We start from the raw sequence: 21,239 nt of genomic DNA on the forward strand, positions 1-21,239 counted from the left end.
TCCAGCCGGGCGCTCAGGTCGCGGCGTGCGTTTATACACCTTCGCTGCCTTGAGCGCCTAAATTGGATGTACAGGCGGGCGCTCAAGGCAGTGGGAAGGTGCATGAATGCACCCGCGACCTCGGACGTCCAGCCGGGCGCTCAGGTTGCGGCGTGCGTTCATGCACCTTCGCCGGCAGGGGCTGCTGGAAGCCGCCTCTCGCCGTCGGCTGCCCCTGGGAGGCAGGGAAGCCGCGGTGCACACCTCAGGAGAAGGGGAGAGAGGACTGGGGTTGCTCCGGAGCTGTCAGCACACCTGCACGGGAGACCGGCACCCATGGACGCCCTTCTGCTGCTGCTGCTGCTGGGGGCTTGCGTGGCCGCGGCCAGGGCAGGTGAGCGGGAGCTGGGGGAAAGTTTGCCCGTGAAATTTCGTCTCTCTCTTGCCCATCCGAAGGAGGCGGAAAATTGGAGCTGCGTGCACAGGTACTTTGTTGCGCTCCCTGCCACCGATCGCTGGCTGCTGGGGCTTGCCTGACGCTTGCCTTCTGTGAAAGAGTCAAGCTGGCAATCCCCGATGCCCGAGCGTAATACAGAAATGATTTTCACCCTGTGCCTTGCTTTATTTTTTGTAATAATTGTGACCTCGGATGTCCAGCCGGGCGCTCAATTCACGGCGTGCATTCATACACCTTCCCACTGCCTTGAGCGCCCGCCTGTATGTCCAATTTGGGCAGTCAAGGCAGCGGGAAGGTGCATGAATGCACGCCGTGACCTGAGCACCTAGCTGGACGTCCGAGGTTGCGGGTAGGGTGTGTAGGGATGGGGCCTGATACAGGAGCTCGTGCCCACTGCAAGTCAGCGGCGACACGGAGCCCATACCCACAAGAAGGCCAGAGGAGCCCCCGTAAACGGTGTCCGTTCTTCCCTACGGAACCGAAGTACTCTGAGGTTAAGCGCGGTGGTGCCAGGTTGGGTTACTTTTTTCCCCCTTGTGCGAGAAGCATTTTTTTCTGTGGATTGGGTTGGTTTGGGACTGGGCGGCTATGTTCACCACTCTAATGCCAGGGTCAGGGTAGGCGGTAAATTTGCAGGTTAAAGACGCGGCAAAATAGCTGGTTAAAAAGGCGATAATCTGGGTGCACATTACTGTATCGGAGGGAATAGCTAATCCGATCATTAACATATCATATACATGCGGCGGGAGGAAAGGGATACGCGTTGATTTCAGTAAGCGGTAAGGGCACGTAAAACCGGATACTGAATCGCGGGTTAGACATACTCGTCCAAAATGTGCGTACAAAGCGGGTTAAAAACAGGGTAACCGCGGCCGCGCTTTACTGTATCGGCCTGAAGGTGATCTCCTTGTTGCAGGAGCTTGGTTGGGTGATGAACCTGGCAAAGAGCAGATGTCAACCATCCCAGTCATTGGAGTAATTGGGGCTTTGGTTCAACATGGAGCAGGACAAAGTTTTCCTGCCGGAAGTTCAGATTCAGAAATTGATGTCTCAGGTATGTCAGTTGATGAATGCTATATGCCCAATGGTGTGAACCTATCTACAAATGCTTGGCTTGATGGCGGCAACCCTGGAAGTGGTGCCATAGGCGAGGATACATATGCAAACTCTTCAGCACTACCTACTGTCTCATTGGAACCTGCATTCTCGGGACTATTCAGTTCGGCTCACTTGCCGATGGAAGTCAGCTCTTGCCTCCAGTGGTGATTGCAGGAGGTTCATCTGACAAAGGGAGTTTCCTTGTCCTCCTCGACCTGATTGGTACTTGTGACAGAATCGAGTCTCCAGGGTTGGGGGGCTGAATGTCAGGAACTGACTGCCCAAGGACAATGGAATGCTGAAGAGTCTCGCTGGAACATCAATTGCCCGGAAGCCTGGGAAGTTCAGTTGGCATGCTTGCAGTTCAGCCACAGGCTGCAGGGTCAGGAAGTCTGCATGATGTCAGTCAACATGACGATGGTGGCCTACATCAATCACTAGGAAGGAAGCAAGAACCAGCAAGTGATGTTGGCCTCTCACATTGCAGGAAAAGACAATGCAACAGCGGACTTTCTCAGCAGGGAGAGTCTTGACCCAGGAGAATGGGTGTTGTCAGACGAGGCATTTCAGCTGATTGTGGATTGCTGGGGCCTTCCATTCCTAGACGTACTGGTGACTTCTCGCAATGTGAAAGTTCCTTGATTCTACAGTAGCAGGAGAGATCCATGGTCCCTGGTTATAGATGCTCTCATACAGGTCTGGCCAGAAGATAGATTGCTTTATGCCTTTCCTCTGTGGCCATTGCTAAGCAGGATAATTAGCAAAATTGAAGGCCACGGGGGGCTAGTACTCCTGGTGGTGCCAGACTGGCCCAGGCATCCATGGTATGCGGATCTGCGGAGACTCTTGGTGGAGATCCCCTTTCGTCTTCCGCCACACATGGATCTATTACAGCAGGGTCTGGTTCTTCACTAGGATCTGACACTGTTCTGTCTTACAGTTTGGCCCTTGAGAGGGCTCACCTTTCCTCCAAGGTGATTACCAACTTACTCTGTGCTCAAAAGTTCTCCACTTCCTTAGCCTATATATGGGTTTGGAGAGTTTTGAGACCTGTGTGAGGAATGTGGTATTCTTCCTCATTCAGTTAAGATCCCTCTAATTCTGGAATTTTTGCAGGATGGGTTGAATAAAGGTTTGACTCTTGTTGAGGTGGTGGCTCTTGCCTGTTTTAGGGGCCCGGTGAATGGCGATTCCTTGTCGTCTTATCCTGATGTGGTCCGTTTTTTGAGGGGAGTGAAGCATCTTCTGCCTCCCTTGCAGTTACTGGTTCCCTTGTGGAGTCTTAACTTGGTGCTGGATATTTTGGTGGGCCATTCATTCTGACCACTGCGTAGCCTTTCCTTGTAGTTGTTAACCTTGAAGACAGGGTTCCTGGTGGCTATATGTTCTGCGCATCTGATTTCTGAGCTGCAGGCCTTGTCTTGCCGGGAGCCATTCCTTCAAGTGACTCCAGGGGCATTACAGTTGGGCACTGTTCCATCTTTTTTGCTCAAAGTGGTATCGGACTTTCATTTGAATCAGTCTGTTTCCTTTCTATCCCTGGATAAGGTCCGGGATGTGGAGGTGTATTGCCTCTTGTTTTGGATGTCAAGAAACTTGTGCGGTATCTGAAGGTTTCTGAATCTTTTCGGAAGATGGATTGCCTGCTTGTCCTTCATGGCGAACGTAAGCAGGGCACTTCCGCTTTGAGGGCTACAATAGCTCGCTGGATTAAGGAGGTTGTCATGGCCGCATATGTAGATGCTGAGCTGTGACGTGGTCATCCTTACACTTTCCAGGTTTTATCATCTGGATGTGCAAGCCTGGAAAGATGCAGCCTTTGCATGTGCAGTGTTGACTGGACCGCAGACAGCCTCCCACTCTGTTCGGGAGTAGCTTTGGTATATCCCACTGGTCCTGAGTCCATCTGTCTACATGCTAGGAAATGGAGAAATTACTTACCTGATAATTTAGTTTTCCTTAGTGTAGACAGATGGACTCAGCTTCCTGCCCTCGGCTGCCATATGAGAGTGTCAACAGCTCTTCTGTGGGGCTCTGGATCCAAAGGGATTGCTGGTAAGTAGAGGTGTGAATCGTGTGATCGATCGTCTTAACGATCGATTTTGGCTGGGGGGGGGAGGGAAATCTGATCGTCGTGTTTTTTTTAAAAAAATCGTTAAAAATCATAAATCGGGGGAGGGTGGTCGCCCATATGACATAGTGAGGGCAAAGGTAGCACCGGCACCACTGGCAATACGGGGCCGTATTGCCAATCTTCAAAATGGCGCCGGCGCCATTTTGAAGATTGGCAATACGGCCCCGTGTGCAGGAGGTCACTCCCGGACCCCCGCTGGACTTTTGGCAAGTCTTGTGGGGGTCAGGAGGCCCCCCCAAGCTGGCCAAAAGTCCCTGGGGGTCCAGCGGGGGTCCGGGGGCGATCTCCTGCACGCGTGACGTCAGGAGCCAGGAACCAAAATGGCGCCGGCGCTACCTTTGCCCTGTCACATGATAATGGCAAAGGGACACCGGCGCCATTTCTCAACACAGCTGTGGCCAGAGAGAGAGGGAGATCGCACCGGGAGCCCCCCACTGGACCCCAGGTAATTTAAAACATTTGGGGGGGGGGTTCGGGAGGGTGGGGGATTTATTTTAAAGGTTCAGGGTGGGTTTTAGGGTTTTTTTGGTGTGCCGGTTTTCCCGTGTCCTATTTAACGATACAATACAAATGCCCCTGACGATAAATCGGGGGCATTTGTATTGTATTGTGCACTCAAACGATTTTGGACGATTTTAAAATTATTTGATGATAAATTTAATCGTTCAAAAACGATTCACATCCCTACTGGTAAGTGTTCATCCAGTCCCTATTTTGGGGTACCTAGATTCCTACATGGTTGGTTGAGTTTTTAATCAAGTTTTTTGCTAGTCCACAATTGCTTTTGAGAGAATACTGGCAGGCTGGGGACACTGCAGGAGTATATATTCTGTGATGTCATCTTGCTCCATCTCCATCTGCTAGCAGGGGACCATACTCGACTGGTCCTGAGTCCATCTGTCTACACTAAGGAAAAGAAACTTATCAGGTAAGTAATTTCTCCATTAATCCAGGATTAAAATATGGTTAAAATATGGATATTCTGATTTTTTGGAGGGGTGGGGAGAAGACTGAGGAGCCTTTTGAAGATATTGCATATCCATTACCTGTACAATTCTCTATCAGATGAGTTCCATAGGAGACATATGACAGATGCCAGAATAAAGATTTTCTACTAGAAAGAAGCAAAATCCAAAAAAACAGCCCAAAAAAGTTTGTAAATTGATGCATTAATCTGATTGCATCCTTGATGCATTAATCTCCTTCACTTATGTCAAAGAATACTATACATCTGGATTCTGTTGAGTAAAGAAAAGAGAAATATGGAAGGTAATTTGGAGGGTATAATTATTGCATAGACCTAAAGTGGAAGTTTCAGCACTTACAATATATTTAAAATCAATGGAGTGAATTTTCAAAGTTGTGTGTAAATGTAGTATATCGTAAACAATTCTGCTATTCTCTTCAATACTATTAATGCTGATTTTTTCTTTTGTTCTGCAGCTAAAGATTACCGGAAACATGTGTTGATCAGTGCTGTTGGTTTACTGACCAGTTTTGCCCTGATGATCATATTGTATATATTTTGCAGAGTTGATATTGTCTTACTATACCGGGAAATTTTTAAATCATTCAGAATAACTCATGGTAAGTGAAAACAAATTCATAAAAATATTTTTAAAATAATAGTATCCAGATCCTGAATTTGGAATTGTAGAGGAGATCAACATACCTTCATCATACGTATAGAAAGATACACAGTTTTACTTTTTAAGCCTACAGCAATATGGCCGGCGCCATTTTGCAATACGGCCCCTGTGCAGTAGGTCGCTCCCGGACCTTACATAGGCCCGAATGAACTGTTTCAGGGTCCTATTCATCCGTTCTGTTTGGCCATTAGATTGAGGATGATAGGCAGATGTATAATCTAGAGAGATGTCGAAGAGTTTGCGCAGGGCCTTCCAGAATCTTGCTGTGAACTGTGATCCTCGATCCGAGACTATGTGCTTCGGCAGGCCGTGGAGGCGAAAGATATGGACAATGAAGAGCTTTGCAATTTCCGAGGCTGAAGGTAAGCCAGGTAGTGCCACGAAGTGGGCCATCTTGCTGAAGCAGTCGACTGTGACCCAGATGGTATTCATACCTCCAGAAAGAGGTAGATCAACTACAAAATCAGTAGTGATATGTGTCCAGGGCTGTTCCAGAGCTGGAAGCGGTTGCACAATCCCCACGGTTGGCCAGAAGAAGGTTTGTGCTTGGCATAGTTGGCACAAGATGCCACATTGGAGAGTGTATCTTCCTTGATAGTTGGCCACCAATAATACTTCTGTAGTTTCAGCAGGGTACGGCGTTGACCAGAATGGCCAGCCAGCTTGCAATCGTGCCCCCAATAGAGCATTTTCTTTCTGAGATGCCTTGGCACGAATGAGTAGCCACTAAGACGACTTTCTTCGTGTCGATTATGTGCTGCGGCTCCTCCAGAATATCCTCCAAGAGAAAGGAGCGTGATAGGGCATCAGCTCTGGTATTCTTGTCTCTGGGGCGATATTTGAACACGAAGACAAAGCGGTTGAAAAATAAGGACCATCTAACTTGTCTATGGTTAAGACATTGTGCATGGCGGAGATACTCTAGATTCTTATGGTCCGTAAACACGGTAATTTGATGTTGAGCGCCTTCGAGCCAAGGCCGCCATCCCTCGAATGTCAACTTAATAGCCAGGAGTTCTTTGTCATTGATCCCATAATTCTTCTCTGCTGGAGAGAAACGTCGTGAGAAGAAAAAGCAGAGACGTAAGAACTTGGAGTCTCCAGTCTGGCTCAGAACAGCCCCCACACCGACGTCAGAGGCATCGACTTCTATGACGAATGGCTTGTTGGGGTCCAGATGATGTAGGCATGGGTCCGTGGAAAAGGCAGTATTTAAATCTTTGAACGCGGAAATGGCCTCCGCAGACCATTTAGAAGCATTGGCCCCTTTCCGAGTCATAGCAGTCAAGTGCACAGTTAAAGAAGAATAGTTCTTTATAAAGCTTCTATAGTAATTGGTGAACCCCAAAAATCATCTCAGGGACTTCAGGCTGGTAGGTTGGGACCAATTCTTGATACTTTCTAATTTTTGGGGATCCATCTGGAAGCCATCTTTAGACACAATATAGCCAAGGAAAGGCACGGAGTCTTTATGAAATTCACATTTGGATAGCTTGGTGTAGACTCAGTGTTCTCGGAGTCTTAGTAGAACTTGCTTGATGTCTTCTAGATGAGTAGACAGATTCTGAGAAAATATCAGGATGTCATCTAGGTACACTATGACATTCTTGAACAACAAATCCCGCAGAATGCCATTCATCATGTTCTGGAACACAGCGGGTGCATTGCACAGGCTGAAGGGCATTACTAAGTACTCAAAATGACCGTCTCAAGTGTTGAAAGCCGTTTTCCACTTGTCATCACTGCGAATCCAGACTAAGTTGTAGGCCCCCATCAGGTCAAGGTTCTATAGGAAAATATCTTGGCCCCCTGAAGCTGGTCAAACAGCTCTGAGATTAATGGCAGGGGGTAACATTCTTTAATCATAATCTCATTCAGACCTCGATAGTCGATACAAGGACATAAGGTACCATCTTTCTTCCCCACAAAGAAGAATCCTGAGCTGGCTGGTGACTTTGAAGGTCTAATGAAACCTTTATGTAAGTTCTCCTCAATGTACTTGGACATAGCCTTATTCTCTATTGCAGAGAGCGGATAGACACGTCCTTTATGAGGCTCAGTGTTTGGTTTCAGCCGAATAGCACAGTCATAAGATCTGTGTGGAGGGAGGATGTCAGCAGTTTCTTTGGAAAACACATCACTGAATGATGCGTATTGAGGAGGCAGTCCTGCCATCACTGGAATTGTAGGCATGCAGAGAACAGGAGAAACTTCCTTGAGGCATCTGCCATGACAACCTAGACCCCAGTGGGAGAGTTCCAAGGAGGACCAGTCGAATTGAGGCTGATGCAATTGCAACCAGGGTAACACCAGAATGATAGGGTGCATGGCCTTCTCTAACACAAAGAAGGGAATTGTCTTCATATGGAGGGCTCCGGTGCGAAGAGTCACTGGTTCAGTGTGACAAGTCACATCACCGGGCAAAGGCTCTCCATGGATAGATGACAAGAGAGCCTGTCCGTTTTCCAAACGAAGAGGGCATATTGGGACATCGTGACCAGCTTGTCCACAGTACATACATAGGCCATACCTCTTCCAAAGTCTTCTCTCTTTTGAAGTCAAATGACTGCGACCAAATTGCATCAGTTCTTCTCCACTTGCAATAGGTACTGCTGGAACCATCCAAAGTGCAAGCTTAGCACGAGTCTCCTTGATAACTCAAAGGCTAGCAAACATCGTAGGCTTAAATAACTGGGCAGCATGATGTCATCACAGGGGGACACCCCTGAGGTTCGCGCCAAGTAGGAAATAAGAGTGAGGGTCGCGTGGTGCATGTGCCCTAAGGTACCAGGCAGTGCCCAAGCCGGTCTGGGGACACCAGAGAGGACGGCAGGCAGATGCCACTGCAGTCAGGCGTCCATCCGTAGTGAGAGGAGGTGCAAACAAAGAAAGGTAGGCGGAGTGAAGCCATCCGGAAGGGACGGTTGCAACACTTATCCAAACGCCGCAAAAATGATTTCCTACAAGAAATGAGTTGATTTGTGTAAAATTTCTCAGCAAAAATCTCCACTGTGTTATAATCTGGTGTAGTTGTGGACCCTGGACCATAGTGAGAGTTGGCTCCATCCACAGGAAGGAGCCTTGTGAGGACTCACTACGGTAGGCGTGACCTCAGCAGAGATGGATGCAGATGAGATAGACTTTATTGTACTGGAATCGTGGGAAATACCCACAGCATGGATAGAAGACACAGTCCAGTAGTAAAGCAGCTCAATGCAGATATCCCCGGTAGTGGCCCTCAGAGCTGGTTAAACCAGGGAACTCCTTTCTTGATGGTAACTCTCTGGAGGGATCTGGTAGTGGCCCGCAGCGCAGGGTATGCCGAGGATCAGTGAGTAGAAATCCAGAGTAGTGCAGAAGATCAGCAGAGCGAAGTAGATGATGGTACTTACTCCGAATTGTAGAAAGGTAGCTGGAATGAGCACGGTAGTGGCCCGAGGCACAGGGTACACCAGTGGTTCCGTCAGCTAGGAGATAGAAGCAGCAGTAATATTCCCAAGACTGAACTAGCGATATCCTGAAGAAAGGTGAAGGAGTCTCCAGGCAGGAAGACCCTCTGAGGAGCGGATAGCCAGATCGTAACAAGGCCCCCGAGGAGCGGGTACCTAAGGCATTCTTAGTTCAGGAAGTAGTGAAGCGAAGCATCTCCGAATGGAGTGGAATAAGCAGGAAGGAAGTCCTTGCTAACTCATATGAAGCTTAGGCTGGCTGGTTTAAATACAACAGGTGAGTGACGTCATGCGGAGGGGACGCCCCGAGGTTCCCGCCATGATGTCAATAAGATAGGGCCTGGCATGCGCGCGCGTACCCTAAGTAATCCCCAACTCAAGATGGCGGATGGGATTGCCCACGCTGTCCCGGGGATGCTGAGGAAGGCGGCGTTTGCAGGCTGAGGCCGCCATGGCCTTGAAGATCACTGTAGCAGGGAAAAGAGAGGTGAGCAGCAAAGGTTGCAGCTGTCAGCGACCGATGGGCACAAAACACTGGCCTCAATGCAGTTTCCAAATATACACCAGCTCCCAAAAACACAAAAATAGACAAAAATAGGAACTAGAAGTCTCAGCCTAATTCCCATAGTACATACCGTAGTAACGATGGTAGAAATAGGCCAAATGGTCCATCCAGTCTGTCTAGCAGGTTTCTTAGGACTGGGACCAGAGACTGTCAGATACATAGACCTTGGGACTGACGTTTCTGCCCCCCCATGCAGCAGCACACTGCTGTCTGTGTGATCTCCTCTCTTTTCTCCAACCACAAGTATAGCTAACTACATTTCTCTGTGGGCTAGTATGTATAAACCCTGGCATGCACCATTAAAGTATACACCATGGGAGAAGCCTAGGAAATTGTATCATCTCACTATGATATTTGTACTGTAAATCAGTTTGAGTAATTGGAAAGCAATTCACCAGTCAATTAAATATATAAATGACTACTTTACTCTTGCCATTTGAAATATGTCTTCCTTGAGAGAGTCATGCTCCCTCACAGGAAAACAGCGAGTCCCAAAATTAGATTTATGGTATTGTTCACGTGAGCCCCCATTAGCTTTGCTTAACACTCAACCAATGTTAGGAAAAACCATGCACAAATTCCAGTGTATCTAGGGTTAGTAAACTGTCATCAAAGAAATCCTTGTTTGCTATGGTAGAAATCACTGTCTTTTATAATAAAAGCACTCATAACTTGAAAATGCACTGTTCAACTTCATACCATGACCCCTTTTTCCTGATTTTATTTTTCTAAATTGAAATCTACTAAATATTTTAATGTTTCAATCATATCCTCCCTTCTCCTTTTCTTCTTCAACCTACCAAGCATGGGGACGGAAGATTGTGTCATTGTTTACAGTTCTACAGGAGAAAACAAGATCACGAGAAGTGGACTAAAACAGAAAAATTATAATATTCATCATTACTGACTTAACTCTGTTCATTCCTTTTGTTTCAAATCTTTAGATGGGAAGGTCTACGATGCTTATGTTGTTTATCCCAGGAATAATAACACAGACAAAATGAAGACTATGGAATATTTTGTTCACAAGGCATTACTTGATGTGCTTGAAAACCAATGTGGTTATAAACTTTATGTTCCTGGGAGAAACATGTTGCCTGGGGAAGGTAAGGTCTAAAATACTTCTGAAGCAGAGTTTGTGGTCACTGTGTGGAGAAGGCCTAAGAGGGCAACTGTCAAACTGTGCGCAGAAGTTTTAATCTGAAGGTACTTTTTACCCACAGACTTTACTTCAGTTTGCAAAGAGGAAAACGTTCTCTGAAAACAATCAGAAAAAGTACTCGCACAGACCTGCACCTGCTACTTGTGCGGATATGTGCGGCAGTGCTAATCTCACCTAGACTCTGCTCCTAGGAACATCTCCTCTCACTGCAAATAAAAGTAAATGTGCACTGGAACTACACAAATACTTTTATACGTAGAGAGGGTAGGCAATTTTCGAAGTTCCCTTTTCCGCGCATAAAGCACTGTTATACGCACGGAAGTAGTTTTGAAAATCGCCATCACCATTTTTGATGAAGCAAGCTGAAAGCTGAAATTTTGTCTATTCTGAAAACATTAAAACATTGGCTTCTGTCCACTTTTTTTTTTTGGCCTGATAGTTTTACGGAAATACATAGCATAAAATATTTCATTATCAAGGAACAGAACTAATTAAAATCTACTGAATGCCTTCTAAAAGAGCCATTTACTAGACAGAAGTACACATTGCTTACTGGGAAGATAGCTTTCAAACAACTCCGTGCAGCCATTGCTGTGGGATGGCCACAGACTGCCAGCACCTACGGCTGACGTGTGGAAACTGTTCCTAGTGGCAGAAGATTTCTGATTTCCAAACACATGAAGATAATTACAATAGCAGTAATAATAATAATCCAGGCTCATCAACAGGAAAGTTGAGTTCTGTACAGAATATTGTGTACCAATCACTTCTAGGAAAATGTTCCTTATCAGCAGTTGTGCATATGAAATGCTGTCTCTTACTTTTGTCATTTCCTGTATTTCTCTTTGCAAAGAGTGAAAGAGATGGGTGGACATGCTTGACAAAAAACATAGGATAAGTTAGAGATATTTTATTACAAAAAAAATCAGATCTATGTAATGTAATCTTTAAATGTCTCATTTGCATTATTAGACATAGCCAGCGCGGCTGAAATGAATATAAAGAAGAGTAGAAGGCTGATCATCATTTTAACCTCTCAGATAATGAATTGTGAAGAATTTGCCTACGAACAACAGATCGGCTTATATGATGCCTTGATTAAGAATGATTTAAAGGTGATTCTCATTGAAATGGAGAAGATCAACAAGGACTCAGAGCTGCAAGAATCCCTTAAACACATTATTAAACAGAAGGGTGCAATCAAATGGAATGAAGGCATCATGGCCAATGCTCATTCACCAAACACTAAATTTTGGAAATATGTGAGATACCAAATGCCAGGGAGATACCAGCCCTCCCAACCAAGTCATGCAAGCTAACTGTTCGTTAGCATAACTGTGCTAGAGTAACACTGTGCTTCTAGTATGTGTGTGTGTGTATATCTATCTATATCTATCTATAGCAATAGAATGCACACAAATTAACAAAGTTAGTGTTTTTTCTTTGCTTGGACGCTACACACTTGCATTATCGTTACATCACAAATTTTTTTCTATGGCATCATCCCAAATTTCTGTGGCACACAAAAGTTTGGAATTATTTTCATTATGAAATAATGTATGCTAGAGGATTTCAGAATCATGGGTGAAAAAAATGCCTAATGTTAACACATGTATTTTCTTTTTCAAGCCTGTAAAATGTATTTAGGTTTGTTTGTGTTGCAGACCACACATATTAGGCTCAATGCACCTGCATTTAGGGCACAGAAGAATGTGCTGCAGAAATGTGTTCATCATCTATGGTGAATAAAAGTTACCCACATTGTACGATGCAGAACCTCAGGAGGTTAGATTGGCCTCTGCTTTGAACTGTGTCATATACAGTATTTTCAGTTTTATTGCCATATGAATGACTCATTATTCCTTTCCTGAGATGCAGTCAATCTTATGGAATAACTAACATTAGGAGTTAATGGAGGAAGCCGAGCATACTGCGGACATGCCGTCACCTCAAACGGAGGGCAAGAAGATGAAAGCACTTCAGCCATGACACTGTCTCCTGTACATATGCTCAAAACCACTCACACAATCTAAATTCATGTTAATCAATGGCGAAAAATTCAAGAAGAATAGAAATCTTACATCCTTAGTGGAAAAATGCTATCATAATTAGAAGAATGCTAAAGCAAATGTACACTGGAGCTTTTTAGGGCTCCTATATGTTAGTGGTATGCAGGCCAAAAGTATCGTTTTGGTTTGGTTGCTGGGAGGTTTGCATCCGACGTCTGTTTCTTTGGGAGGGGCTTTACTAGGTTCTTTTTCATTCTTTTATTTCAGCAAATAGTACGTGCTCGTTTGAATATTGCTGCATACTATTTCTAAGTAGCAAGAACAAGTTGCAAATAGTGTGTGCTAATCAGAAATATCGTGCACTGTTTGCAAATGCGCACTATTCAGAAATAGTGCTCATTAACTGAGAGATCATCAAGCCGGTAATGCTGTAACGTGATTTAAACTGTGTATCGCATGAAATAGCACTACCGTGGTGATATCACCATGTTTCCCTGTACGTACCCGGATCAGTCCAGACCATGGGTTATGCCTCCCTTCCAGCAGGTGGAGACAGAGAGAGAAACTCGAAAGGCACCCTCACTTAACCTGGTGTGCCTCCTGCATCCCTTCAGTATTTCTCTGTCTCCAGCAGATGGAGGTGGTGCAAACCCTGCAGTCTTTCCCCGATTCTGGGGTTAGGCTATCCCTTGAATTTAACTAAAATTGAACTAGCTATAAGTTCTGAATCAAGCAAGTTTAAAAAAAAAAAAAAAAGGAAGAAGTTCTCCTACAGAAGGGAGCGTTTCCCAATCCTCCCAGGGGGTTGTTAGATCCTGCGGGGTCATCCTCTCTGGTGGCAGGTTAAAGGAGCTGGGGTTGATAGCCCCGCGGGGGCTCCAGGCAGATAAGAAGCAGGGTAAGTGATTACTGGTGGTACAGTTCCTCTCTTACCCCAGGCTGCTTTGGTTTAAAAAAAAATTTTTTTTTGGTCAGTTGCAGTCCAGGACCCCTGCCCATTGGAATCTCCGCATGTTTGATGAATTTTGCTGCTTTTTTTGCATTTTTTGGGCCATTTTTTCTCCCCCCCCCACGATGCCGCAGCCATCTTTGTGTGTAGCATGTGGTGAGTCCACCGCGCAGCTTTCTAGAGCTGGGATTTGCTCCCGATGCTTACCTGGTGGGGAAGGCAGCTCCTTTTCAGGGTCTGCAGCATTGCCCAAGCCTCGAGGGGCTTCCAAATGCCCTGCTCAGCGAGATTTCAGTGCTGATCCCCTTTTCCCTCAGTGCAGGGACAGCAGCCATCTTAAGCACGTGTGCAGCAGCTCAGGCTGATGCTATGGGGGAGGGGCTGTTTCTCCCAGCCCTGTCACCGGTCCCTGCCAGTCCTGATGGATAGCCAAGTTAAAAGGCGCTGTGGCTTCAGATAGCTCTGCCGCCCCGGTGGTGCCGGAACATGCGGCGGCTGATGCAGGGGGGGATTGGATGAGGATCAGGGGAAACAGAATCCCCTGGATGGCGATGACCCTAAGGTGGTCCGCCTGTTTCAGAGACAGGAATTAGAGCCTCTCACTCCTGCAGTTCATTCAGAGCTTGGAGTGGAGCCCCCCCCCACCCCCCCCCCCCCCCCCCCCCCCCCCACTTGCTCTACCGCAGGACTCGGTGGACCCAGTCCCAGTGGGATTTCGAATGCAGACCCGGGTTTTTTCCGGTCCATGCCATGCTGCAGCTGCTGATGACCAGGGAGTGGGATGCTCCGGATGCTGGTCTGCGGGTTGGACGAGCCATGCATAAGCTTTATCCCTTAGTGGATGATTTTTTGGATCTCTTGCGGTCTCCTAAGGTGGACACTTCAGTTTCGGCAGTTGTCAAAAGAACCATGATCCCGGTAGCAGGCTCGATGGCTCTTAAGGGCCTGCAGGAACGCAAGCTGGAAGTGCTCCTCAAACACATTTTTGAGATGTTGGCCCTGGGTATCCAGGTGACGGTGTGTAGCAGTTATATGCTGCATGCAAGCCTGCACTGGGTACAGCAATTGCTCATGTCTTGAGATGACCTCCCTCCGGCGGAGTCTGAGCAGGTGCAGCATTTGGAAGCTGCAGTGGCATATGGGGCAGATGCACTATATGACCTGATCCACACTTCTTCTCATACTCTGTCATCATCGGTGTCGGCAAGAAGGCTTTTGTGGCTCCGGAACTGGTCAGCTGATGTTTCCTCCAAGGCCCAGCTTGGTACTATGCCATTTAAAGGGGGCTTTTTGTTCGGGGAGGATTTGGAGCAGTTGATCAAGTCCCTGGGGGAGAACAAAGTTCACAAATTGCCAGACGACAGACCGAAACCCTCCAGAGGTTTTCCTTAATCCTGCTCTCGCTTTCGGGGACAGCAGAGATTTCAGCCGAACAGGCAGCAAGCAGCTAGTCCACGGCAAGTATTACCCAGAAACCAAGCCTAGTCCATTCTTTCGGGGGTGTAAAGCCTTCTGAGAGGGTGGTGCCTCCTCCTCTCCCACCTCCATGAATACACAATGAGATGGGGCCAGCCCATTTCTCGATCCCTTGGGTAGGGGGTCACCTGTCCCGATTTTACAAGGTGTGGGCCAACATTACTTCCGATCAGTGGGTGCTAAGTATAATCGAACGAGGCTACGCTTTGGAATTTTCTCGGCTAAGAGACTTCGACCTAATATCTCCTTGTGGCCCACTAGTTAAACGGCAGATTGTTCGACAGACTCTTGAGCGCCTACTGGCTCTGGGAGCAGTGAAGGAGGTCTCCGCAGGGCACTGAGGGAAAGGGAGATACTCCATTTACTTTGTAGTTCCAAAGAAAGAGGGGTCCTTCTGGCTGATTTTGGACCTCAAGATGGTAAACAAGTCTCTCAAGGTGCCACACTTTCTATGGAGTCCTTGCGATCCATCATTGCGGCGGTATGCAAGGGGGAATTCCTGGCCTCTCTGGATCTGATGGAGGCCTACGTGCGCATTCCCATACGCGAAGATCATCAAAAGTTTCTTCGATTTATGATCCTGGGAATGCATTACCAATTCTACACGCTACTCTTTGGGCTCGAGACCATGCCCCAGATGTTCACCAAGGTCATGGTGGTTGTGGCGGCATTTCTCCGGAGGCAAGGCCTGCTTATTCACCCATACCTGGATGATTGGCTTATCAGGGCAAAGTCCAGGGATGGCTGTGTGGAGGCGGTCCGCAAGGTGACCACTCTTCTGGAATATCTTGGTTGGGTCATCAATCAGGACAAGAGCAACCTAGTTCCCTCTCAGTCATTGGAATTTCTGGGAGCCAGGTTCGACATGGGAGTCGGGAAAGTTTTTTCTTCCACCGGACCAGAGAAACAAACGGATTAAGTTCAGCACTTGTTGGATCTTCATATGAGACCATTACAACGAGCATTACTTTCCCGGTGGGAACCCAAGTCGGAGAATTTTCAGTTCCCTCTACCACTCACCAATCACGCCAAGTCCAGTTTTGGGTGGTGGCTTTGCCCACACAACCTGACTCGAGGAATGGATCTGGAGATTCCGAGATGGATTCTGAGATGACTATGGACGCCAGCCTCTCCGGCTGGGGAGCTATCTGCCAATATCATTTTGTGCAGGGAGGTTGGTCCCCGGAGGAGTCCAGATGGTCGATCAGTCACCTAGAGACCAGAGTGGTTTGCTTGGCTTTGGAACACTTTCTTCCACACTTATGCCATCAGGCAGTTCACGTCCTCTCCAACAATGTGACGATGGTGACCTATATCAATTGTCAAGGAGGCACCAGATGCCAAGCTGTAGCCGACAAGGCAGACCTGCTCATGCATTGGGCAGAGCAAAATCTGGCAATAATAGTGGCCTCTCACATTGCCAGGAAGGACAACATACAAGTGGACTCTCTAAGTCGCAGGCACATAGATCCCACAAGACTTGCCAAAAGTCCAGCGGGGGTCCGGGAACGACCTCCTACACTCGAATCGTGTTGCCGTATTGCAAAATGGCCATATGGCCGGCGCCATTTTGCAAAATGGCGCCGGCCGTAATGCAACACGATTCGAGTGCAGGAGGTCGTTCCCGGACCCCCGCTGGACTGTTGGCAAGTCTTGTGGGGGTCAGGAGGCCCCCCCAAGCTGGCCAAAAGTCCCTGGGGGTCCAGCGGGGGTCCGGGAACGACCTCCTGCACTCGAATCGTGTTGCCGTACGGCCGGCACCATTTTGCAATATGACGCCTAGATCTCTTTCTTGGGTGGTAGCACCTAATATGGAACCTAACATTGTGTAACTATAGCATGGGTTATTTTTCCCTATATGCATCACCTTGCACTTATCCACATCAAATTTCATCTGCCATTTTGATGCCCAATTTTCCACTCACAAGATCTTCCTGCAATTTATCACAATCTGCTTGTGATTTAAGTACTCTGAACAATTTTGTATCATCTGCAAATTTGATTACCTCACTCGTCGTATTTCTTTCCAGATCATTTATAAATATATTGAAAAGTAAGAGTCCCAATACAGATCCCTGAGGCACTCCACTGCCCACTCCCTTCCACTGAGAAAATTGTCCATTTAATCCTACTCTCTGTTTCCTGTCTTTTAGCCAGTTTGTAATCCACGAAAGGACATTACCACCTATCCCATGACTTTTTACTTTTCCTAGAAGCCTCTCATGAGGAAATTTGTCAAACACCTTCTAAAAATCCAAATACACTACATCTACAGGTTTACCTTTATCCACATGTTTATTAACTCCTTCAAAAAAGTGAAGCAGATTTGTGAGGCAAGTCTTGCCTTGGGTAAAGCCATGCTGACTTTGTTCCATTAAACCATGTCTTTCTATATGTTCTGTGATTTTGATGTTTAGAACACTTTCCACTATTTTTCCTGGCACTGAAGTCAGGCTAACCGGTCTGTAGTTTCCAGGATCTCCCCTGGAGCCCTTTTAAAATATTGGGGTTATATTACCTATCCTCCAGTCTTCAGGTACAATGGATGATTTTAATGATAGGCTACAAATTTTTACTAATAGGTCTGAAATTTCATTTTTTAGTTCCTTCAGAACTTTGGGGTGTATACATCTGGTCCAGGTGATTTACTACTCTTCAGTTTGACAATCAGGCCTACCACATCTTCTAGGTTCACCATAATTTGGTTCAGTCCATCTGAATTATTACCCATGAAAACCCACTCCAGTACGGGTACTTCCCCAACATCCTCTTCAGTAAACACTGAAGCAAAGAAATCATTTAATCTTTCCACAATGGTCTTATCTTCTCTAAGTGCCCCTTTATCCCCTCGATCATCTAACGGTCCAACTGACTCCCTCACAGGTTTTCTGCTTTGGATATATTTAAAAAAGTTTTTACTGTGAGTTTTTGCCTCTATGGCCAACTTCTTTTCAAATTCATTCTTAGCTTGTCTTATCAATGTCTTACATTTAGCTTGCCAACGCTTATGCTTTGTCCTATTTTCTTCTGTTGGATCCTTCTTCCAATTTTTGAATGAAGATCTTTTGGCTAAAATAGCTTCTTTCACCTCCCCCTTTAACCATGCCGGTAATTGTTTTGCCTTCTTTCCACCTTTCTTAATGTGTGGAATACATCTGGACTGTGCTTCTAGGATGGTATATTTTAACAATGACCACGCCTCTTGCACACTTTTTACCTTTGTATTTGCCCCTTTCAGTTTTTTTCTAACAATTTTTCTCATTTTATCAAAATTTCCCTTTTGAAAGTTTAGCATGAGAGCCGTGGATTTGCTTACTGCCCCCCCTTCCAGTCATTAATTCAAATGTGATCATATTATGATCACTATTGCCAAGCGGCCCCACCACAGTTACCTGTCTCACCAAATCCAAATTTTCTCTTTTTGTGTAATACTATGTCTCAATATTTGTTAATGTTTCATTATTTGGGATATGAATGTTGGACTAATAGAGGTTTATTTAGAAAATTGATCAACTGTTGATCCTCTGTTGGAGGATAATTGTGCTTTGTTCTCTGAATAAACTGTTATAATTTTTTGTGCTTCCATGATAGAATATTGCTGATCTTAACCTTTTCAATTTTATTTTGAACAATCTGTTTTTAGTTTATCCTTCTGGTGGTTTGCTGCATGCTTTGCAGGTGGATAGACAAAGACTTAACATAAACATTGAGGTTTTTAGCTTACTACCAGACATAAATATTCTGCTGCCACCTTTTTATCAGTCCAACACATCAAGCTACCCCCTTCCCATTTCCCCTTCACAGCATCATTGGAATGTATTTTTTGATTCATTTGTATTTCTGGCAAACATCATCTTTTGGCATTCTGGTTTTTGATCTGAGGAAGGGCGGGCCAGCTTCTAAAAGCTAAGTCTAGAAATGTGGCAGTTACAGCCCTAGAAATCTTGCCGAACTTTCCTTACTTCTTTACTATACCAACCGATACATGCATTGCATTCTCAAGGGAAGTTTTTAATGGAGGTCCCCTCTGTTTAAAAGAGTATGTCTAAAAGAAACTCACAATCAAGAGCTAAAAGAAACAGATAAGTATGAGAGAAAAAATGTGTGAAGCTTGCTGGGCAGACTGGATGGGCCGTTTGGTCTTCTTCTGCCGTCATTTCTATGTTTCTATGTTTCTATAAGTGATGTTACCCAGGTAGAGTCCATCAAGCTAGGTTGAGAGAACATTGCACAAATTTCATCTTTGGTGAGTTTCCTCACTCCGAGGATCAATCAAATCTTCACAAGAGAGCACTGTTCTGTTCATACGTCTCACTTTGAATGTCAAAGTGACCCCTAACCCCTACACTAATACCTAAACCTCACGAGTTACTAGCTGGGCCTAGTATAGAGATATAAATACCTATCTAGTGTTAGGGCATTATGGCTAGTCTCAGTTTCTCTCTCTCTCTCTCTCTCTCAGAAATTCCACAATTCTGGCACTTATCTCAAAGTGCAAAACAGTTATCACAATTGTGGTAACTTTCCATAAAACACACCCCATTTTCTTTAACATGTGATATTTAGTGTATTTTGATAAATCCAGGCCTGAGCTTGATGGACCCTCGGTCTGACCCAGTATGGCAAGTTCTTACGTTATTTGGAGAGGAAAGGCACCAAGCTGGAGAGGGTTTCCATCCCAAAAGGAACTACTAGGTAGCTCATGATTGGATCCTGAAGATTGAAAAGGTGAATTGGGATTCTATAGTTCAGAGAGCCTAGAAGGTGCAGTCCAAGATGGCTGAAACTTGGAAATACAAAAGAGCCATTACTAAGAGTCTCGATGAATGTCTTTGACTATCTCAAGAGTGGTAAGAAGTAGGGATGTGCAATTGTTTTTTACGAATTAGGCAATGTCAATGAAATTGCCTAATTCGGAATGGTTCGGGAGAACTGAAAAACAATTTATTTTTTTCCAAAATTTTGGAAAAAATTCATTTTTGAGTTAGTGCACACTAAATCCCAATAGTGCACACTAACTCTGCCAGGTTAGTGCACACTAACCCGAAATTTGGGGCCCCCAAAAAACAAAAACCCAGAACCGCGAGAAAAATGAAATTCCCATTGGGGGGGCCCCGAAACGAAGCCCAACACAACATTTTTACCCAAAGCACATCTCTAGTAAGAAGAGCAATGCTGCATCTAAGAGAGATGTAATGATATGACTATGCTTGAAGAGACCCTTGAGATGAATGTGATATGATCTATCTTAACGAAGAGAAGAGGGTAAGTAATTTGGGTATTTCCCCTAGTAACTTCATGATGTACAGATTTGAAGGAAGACAATTTTGTGATTGCTTTTGCTGCTGTTCAAACCTGTTAACCCTTATTAAATCAGTGCCTTTTAAGATTATGTAAATTCTGACTGCTGAGGAACAACCCTAGAATTTAGAATAAAATGTTTGCTGTTTGAAGATACATCTGAAGTAATGAGGTGTTGGGTGCTTAATTTACTGGACTAAGGGCAAAGACAAAACTGGGTTACAATCAGAGAAGGGAAGAACTGAGGAATAGGCTTTTCCTATTTCACAGTGCAAAATCCAACCCATGCCTCTGAGGCTGGCCCACCACACCATCTGTTCAACCATTTTTTTCTATTGAACCTACAGAGAGACTTGTGCTCAGGTACACTAGTATTTTGTGTGCCTTATCAGGAGGTTACACTGTTTGGGCTCCCGAAAACCTGATTTGACTGCTTGGAAGATACCCATGGCTTTGTCCCTCTGAGTCCAGCCAAAAAGTGCCAAGTAGTGTTGTGTACTGCATGCTGCACAAACTTTCTCCGAGGGAGCATCGACTTTGGCCAAAGCAAGAGCCAGTGGAGGCTGAGGATGCTGATTTGCAGGACTCTAAAGACCAGGGCAAATTTTTGGGCGCAGAATCGGTAGCAATTAGGGCTTACATTGTGAGCAAGTAATTCAGTTAGGAACCAGTTGGTAGGTGTGAGGTGTGTAGAGTACGAGTGAAACGCTTGCATAGCTTCTAAGGAAGTGTGCACGTTTGTAGCTTTAACACTTTGCCACATGTCATTCTTCTCTTTTCCTGTGTTCCAAGAGGTGTTTCTATTAGACTTTCTGTGTGGGACAAATGAATCACCATTTCCCACTTCCCTTAAGCTTTCTGTGCTGGGTTGACCTATATAATGCTTTTGTAACCTGACAAAGCATTCTTACATTGTAGTAGGGGTCTAGCCCTTCTCCAATTTTATTGTCAGGATATCATTTAAGCAATTAAGGAGAAGATACATTGTGTGCTTGAAATAGATTTTTTTCT

General features: G+C 45.6%; 1 protein-coding gene across 1 annotated transcript in view; it reads left to right on the plus strand.

Moving 5' to 3' along the window:
* LOC115092478 (interleukin-1 receptor-like 1) overlaps positions 1-12,946 on the plus strand; it is a 129,345-nt gene extending 116,399 nt beyond the window's left edge. Inside the window, exons 10-12 of the mRNA XM_029603320.1 lie at positions 5,112-5,255; positions 10,276-10,437; positions 11,466-12,946. Coding sequence (XP_029459180.1) covers positions 5,112-5,255; positions 10,276-10,437; positions 11,466-11,812 — 653 coding nt within the window. The 3' untranslated portion in view covers positions 11,813-12,946. The remainder of the gene's footprint in view (positions 1-5,111; positions 5,256-10,275; positions 10,438-11,465) is intronic.
* Positions 12,947-21,239: the final 8,293 nt, after the last annotated feature.

This window comes from Rhinatrema bivittatum, chromosome 5, assembly GCF_901001135.1.
Source record: "Rhinatrema bivittatum chromosome 5, aRhiBiv1.1, whole genome shotgun sequence".
Classification (NCBI taxonomy): Eukaryota; Metazoa; Chordata; class Amphibia; order Gymnophiona; family Rhinatrematidae; genus Rhinatrema; species Rhinatrema bivittatum.